The sequence below is a fragment of the Lissotriton vulgaris genome, chromosome 8, assembly GCF_964263255.1.
Source record: "Lissotriton vulgaris chromosome 8, aLisVul1.2, whole genome shotgun sequence".
In the NCBI taxonomy this organism is placed as follows: Eukaryota; Metazoa; Chordata; class Amphibia; order Caudata; family Salamandridae; genus Lissotriton; species Lissotriton vulgaris.
The window spans coordinates 329,922,980-329,928,448 of NC_141696.1; the positions used below are offsets into that span (position 1 = coordinate 329,922,980).

The 5,469-nt window shown below is 45.7% G+C and overlaps 2 protein-coding genes across 2 annotated transcripts; one reads left to right on the top strand and one right to left on the bottom strand.

The window, feature by feature from the left end:
* Positions 1–712: 712 nt before the first annotated feature.
* LOC147697007 (uncharacterized) lies at positions 713–1,672 on the bottom strand. Its single transcript, XM_086933270.1, has one exon. The coding sequence runs from the start codon at positions 1,670–1,672 to the stop codon at positions 713–715; it is 960 nt and encodes a 319-aa protein (XP_086789396.1).
* A 1,031-nt stretch (positions 1,673–2,703) lies between these two features.
* LOC147697008 (uncharacterized) lies at positions 2,704–3,663 on the top strand. The gene has a single exon (XM_086933271.1). The coding sequence runs from the start codon at positions 2,704–2,706 to the stop codon at positions 3,661–3,663; it is 960 nt and encodes a 319-aa protein (XP_086789397.1).
* The last annotated feature ends 1,806 nt before the right edge of the window (positions 3,664–5,469 follow it).

Sequence of the window (5,469 nt, forward strand, 5' to 3'; positions counted from 1 at the left end):
GGCTCAAGCAATGAGCCTATGCCCGAGATGATGGGCCTTCCCGGAGGCGGTCTCTGGGCCTTATGTATTTTAGGAAGGCAGTAAAAGTAAGGAATGACCGGGTTTGTAGTTATTAGATATCTTGACTCGTGAGGGGTAATCCAGCCTTCTGCTGTTCCTTCCTCCACCAGACTCTTGATGTCATTCGAGATTCTGGGAGTAGGGTCTTCATTGAGGAGACGGTAGGATTTGGTGTCATTTAGTTGTCTTTGACATTCTTGATGATAAATTGTGGTGTCTTGTAGCACTATGGCTCCGCCCTTATCAGCCGGCTTAATAGTCAGAGAACTGTCGTTAGACAGAGTAGAAAGTGCTGATTTCTCCAAGTTGGACATGTTATGAAAGATCTTGCGTCGTTGTTCAGTATTGGTAACCGCGTGTGTCACTGCTTGTTCAAAGGCTAAGACATTTGCTGGTACTTGCTGATTCAGGGGAGTGAATGTCGATTTGGGTCTAAGGCCGGTATTCTGTTCAACTAGGTCAAGCGTATTAGACTCGTTCACATTAGAGCTAGATGTTTTGAAGAAGAAATGCAGCCGTATTTTCCTAAAAAAACTTTCAAGCTCGCACCTCAATTTGAACATATCGCCAGTGTTGGTAGGAACAAAGCCCAGCCCTTTGTTCAAAACAGTGTTTTCAAGCGGTGTCAAAATCCTCGAGCTTAGATTCACTACTAGGTCGCAGCTCCTGTTGTCGGGCCTGTCTTGTTGGGTTGAGGAGCCCAATTCACAGTTTGTTGGCCTCTCCTTTTGCCGCGGTTCCTGCCTCGGCCCTGCCATAAAAAAGACTGGTCATAGTAGAATGACGGGTTTGGGGGATACATGGGCATAGGGTGACCCATAGGTGGAGGACCCATTGCACCGGGATGGTAGTTCCATGGACCTGGGGGCCACCACTGTCCCGGATTGGGGTACTGTTGTCCTCCCCGGCCTCTATTAGGTCTTCGTTGGAAACCCCCACCACGTGCCCCAGTGTTAGGGCCTGTGTTGGAGTTCCCTTGATCACTAGAGCCCGAGTCCGAGCCCGAAGAAGAATAATTAGACCCGTATCTTCTCCCTTTGGAGTTGGTGGAAGGAGCTACATATGAGTCACTCAAGTAGGGGTAAGCCAATTCCATGGAGAAACGTGCCAAGTCTTTTTTGAACTTCTCCACTTTGTTAAGCAGAATGTTGTCATAATATTCTTTGTTCGTTTTATTGGCATCATCCAAGTTCTTTTTATAGATCACAGGTCGCACAGCTGCGTTGATTTGACCCTCCAAAATTTGGATCTCTACCAATAGGGCATCAGCTGTTTTCTTTGCTGTTTTAATGATTAAAACCAGCCAATCGCGGGTGCACCGCCAACCAATTAAAGCCCAGTTTCTCAAGAATTCTTTATCTTTCAAAAAGAGTCTGGGTGTCGTGGTGACAATCAATCCTGATGGTGCACACTTGCCATGTAGGTACTCATTCATAATCACACCGTGTAATGAAATACGGGAGTGGTTCTTTTTCAGGTTCAAAAGCTTAACCCAATCATCCTCTGTCGTGGGAGTAGAGGTGGTGGGTAAGTCATCTAATATGCTAGGGTTGTTACTTAGGATGGTGTTAAGATCCTCATCGTCAAATGCCAGGCCACCAAAGTCCTCCATGGTGTGGAACCGTAACAGACAGACAACTAAATAAATAAAGTGGGTGAGCTAAATTGCACTACAACATTTACTGTGTGGTGCTAAATAACAAAAAACGGACCCGCAGCCGTGGCTGCTCCATACACTATCATAACAACTCGTAAGAGAGGGTCCGAGGGAAGTGTTTAATGACCAAACAGGCTAATACCCCCTGTGTAACTATCTAAATGACAACAAAGCCTGTAGGTCAAGTGAAGCTGAGAAATACCATTTAACACTGGTGAAGTATGCAGAAAAAAGTAATTCGAAAAAAAGGGGACTGTCAACTGTTACTGATTAAGTCCTATCAGCCCACCTGATGGCGGAGCCTCATCATCTATCTATACAGGGCCAACATGTTTCTGCCATGTTGGCCCTGTATAGATCTTTGTCTTGATTTCCACCAAGCAAGCTACACAGTGATTCTTTCACACTGTCAGTCCACTATTTTAATCTGACATCCAGGCAAACACTATTAAAGGTCTTTGTTTGCTTGGATAGCCATTTTAATGCACTTCACTTTTTTTGAATTTCTTGCACTGCACATATCAGTCCCACTATCAGGACTTACAACTGTGGTAACCATACCTTGGTCTTGTGATGCATTGCTGATATCTAACTGGGTAATTGCACACAGACCTGGTTTCGGAAGTCCTAGATGATGAGGCTCCGCCATCAGGTGGGCTGATAGGACTTAATCAGTAACAGTTGACAGTCCCCTTTTTTTCGAATTACTTTTTTCTGCATACTTCACCAGTGTTAAATGGTATTTCTCAGCTTCACTTGACCTACAGGCTTTGTTGTCATTTAGATAGTTACACAGGGGGTATTAGCCTGTTTGGTCATTAAACACTTCCCTCGGACCCTCTCTTACGAGTTGTTATGATAGTGTATGGAGCAGCCACGGCTGCGGGTCCGTTTTTTGTTATTTAGCACCACACAGTAAATGTTGTAGTGCAATTTAGCTCACCCACTTTATTTATTTAGTTGTCTGTCTGTTACGGTTCCACACCATGGAGGACTTTGGTGGCCTGGCATTTGACGATGAGGATCTTAACACCATCCTAAGTAACAACCCTAGCATATTAGATGACTTACCCACCACCTCTACTCCCACGACAGAGGATGATTGGGTTAAGCTTTTGAACCTGAAAAAGAACCACTCCCGTATTTCATTACACGGTGTGATTATGAATGAGTACCTACATGGCAAGTGTGCACCATCAGGATTGATTGTCACCACGACACCCAGACTCTTTTTGAAAGATAAAGAATTCTTGAGAAACTGGGCTTTAATTGGTTGGCGGTGCACCCGCGATTGGCTGGTTTTAATCATTAAAACAGCAAAGAAAACAGCTGATGCCCTATTGGTAGAGATCCAAATTTTGGAGGGTCAAATCAACGCAGCTGTGCGACCTGTGATCTATAAAAAGAACTTGGATGATGCCAATAAAACGAACAAAGAATATTATGAAAACATTCTGCTTAACAAAGTGGAGAAGTTCAAAAAAGACTTGGCACGTTTCTCCATGGAATTGGCTTACCCCTACTTGAGTGACTCATATGTAGCTCCTTCCACCAACTCCAAAGGGAGAAGATACTGGTCTAATTATTCTTCTTCGGGCTCGGACTCGGGCTCTAGTGATCAAGGGAACTCCAACACAGGCCCTAACACTGGGGCACGTGGTGGGGGTTTCCAACGAAGACCTAATAGAGGCCGGGGAGGACAACAGTACCCCAATCCGGGACAGTGGTGGCCCCCAGGTCCATGGAACTACCATCCCGGTGCAATGGGTCCTCCACCTATGGGTCACCCTATGCCCATGTATCCCCCAAACCCGTCATTCTACTATGACCAGTCTTTTTTATGGCAGGGCCGAGGCAGGAACCGCGGCAAAAGGAGAGGCCAACAAACTGTGAATTGGGCTCCTCAACCCAACAAGACAGGCCCGACAACAGGAGCTGCGACCTAGTAGTGAATCTAAGCTCGAGGATTTTGACACCGCTTGAAAACACTGTTTTGAACAAAGGGCTGGGCTTTGTTCCTACCAACACTGGCGATATGTTCAAATTGAGGTGCGAGCTTGAAAGTTTTTTTAGGAAAATACGGCTGCATTTCTTCTTCAAAACATCTAGCTCTAATGTGAACGAGTCTAATACGCTTGACCTAGTTGAACAGAATACCGGCCTTAGACCCAAATCGACATTCACTCCCCTGAATCAGCAAGTACCAGCAAATGTCTTAGCCTTTGAACAAGCAGTGACACACGCGGTTACCAATACTGAACAACGACGCAAGATCTTTCATAACATGTCCAACTTGGAGAAATCAGCACTTTCTACTCTGTCTAACGACAGTTCTCTGACTATTAAGCCGGCTGATAAGGGCGGAGCCATAGTGCTACAAGACACCACAATTTATCATCAAGAATGTCAAAGACAACTAAATGACACCAAATCCTACCGTCTCCTCAATGAAGACCCTACTCCCAGAATCTCGAATGACATCAAGAGTCTGGTGGAGGAAGGAACAGCAGAAGGCTGGATTACCCCTCACGAGTCAAGATATCTAATAACTACAAACCCGGTCATTCCTTACTTTTACTGCCTTCCTAAAATACATAAGGCCCAGAGACCGCCTCCGGGAAGGCCCATCATCTCGGGCATAGGCTCATTGCTTGAGCCTTTGTCCACCTTTGTGGATTTCTTCCTAAAACCCATCGTGAAGGAAACACCAACATACCTCCAGGATACTGGTGATGTGCTCAGACTACTGGCCGACATTGAGTTCAACGTTGAGACAGACCTACTAGTCAGCTTCGACGTTGAATCATTGTATACGTCAATCCCGCAGCAAGAAACACTGGATTGTATCAGGAGCCTCCTCGAGGCCAGAGAAATGGACACCATAACACCCGTTCCTTTCATCATGGAATGTGCAAGGATCGCCATGATGGAAAACTTTTTCCAGTACCAAAACGACCTCTACCTCCAGGTGTCAGGGACCTCAATGGGGAGTGTCTTTGCGCCTAGCTTGGCAAATCTTTACATGCACCAATTCGAAGAAGACCATGTATTGAACCACAGTAACCCCTTCATCCATCAGGTGGTACTGTGGAGACGTTACATCGATGACATCTTGGTGATTTGGAGAGGGACGGTTACCGAGGTATCGTCCTTCCACACATGGTTAAACTCTAGGAATCAGTTCCTTAAGTTTACCATGGAGAGTAGCAAGGATAAATTGGCGTACCTTGATCTCCAGATCTTCCCGGCAGAGGGTGGCCTACAGAGCGAACTTTTTAAGAAACCTATGGCACGTAACTCGCTCTTGTCATTTCAGAGCTTTCATCCTCAATCACTACGCGAGAATTTACCTGTAGGCCAATTTCTGAGGGTGAGACGGAACTGTTCGTCTAACACCCTATATGAACATCATGCCAAGGAACTGGCACTCAACCTGAAAGATCGGCATTACCCTAATCAGCTAATACGCCGGGCGCGTAAGAGAGCCTTCAACAACAATCGAGAGGCACTCCTACAACACCAGAGGCCAGAGACCATCAGAGACCGGATGACTATGGTTCAAACTTTTACTACATCTTCCAATCAAGTGAAGAAAATCATATTGAAACATTGGAAAATTCTCAATACAGGTGCAGGGACAATACCTCGCCCGTTGTTTGCATTTAAAAGAGGACCATCCATTCGTGATAACTTGGTGCACACTAGACCCCGCACCGAGATGAAACAAATCACCAACACTCTCTGGAATAGCA

What these genes read in the sequence shown, in the direction of transcription:
- LOC147697007 (XM_086933270.1), bottom strand. Translation starts at nt 1,672, where the DNA reads ATGGAGGACTTTGGTGGCCTGGCATTTGACGATGAGGATCTTAACACC.
- LOC147697008 (XM_086933271.1), top strand. Translation starts at nt 2,704, where the DNA reads ATGGAGGACTTTGGTGGCCTGGCATTTGACGATGAGGATCTTAACACC.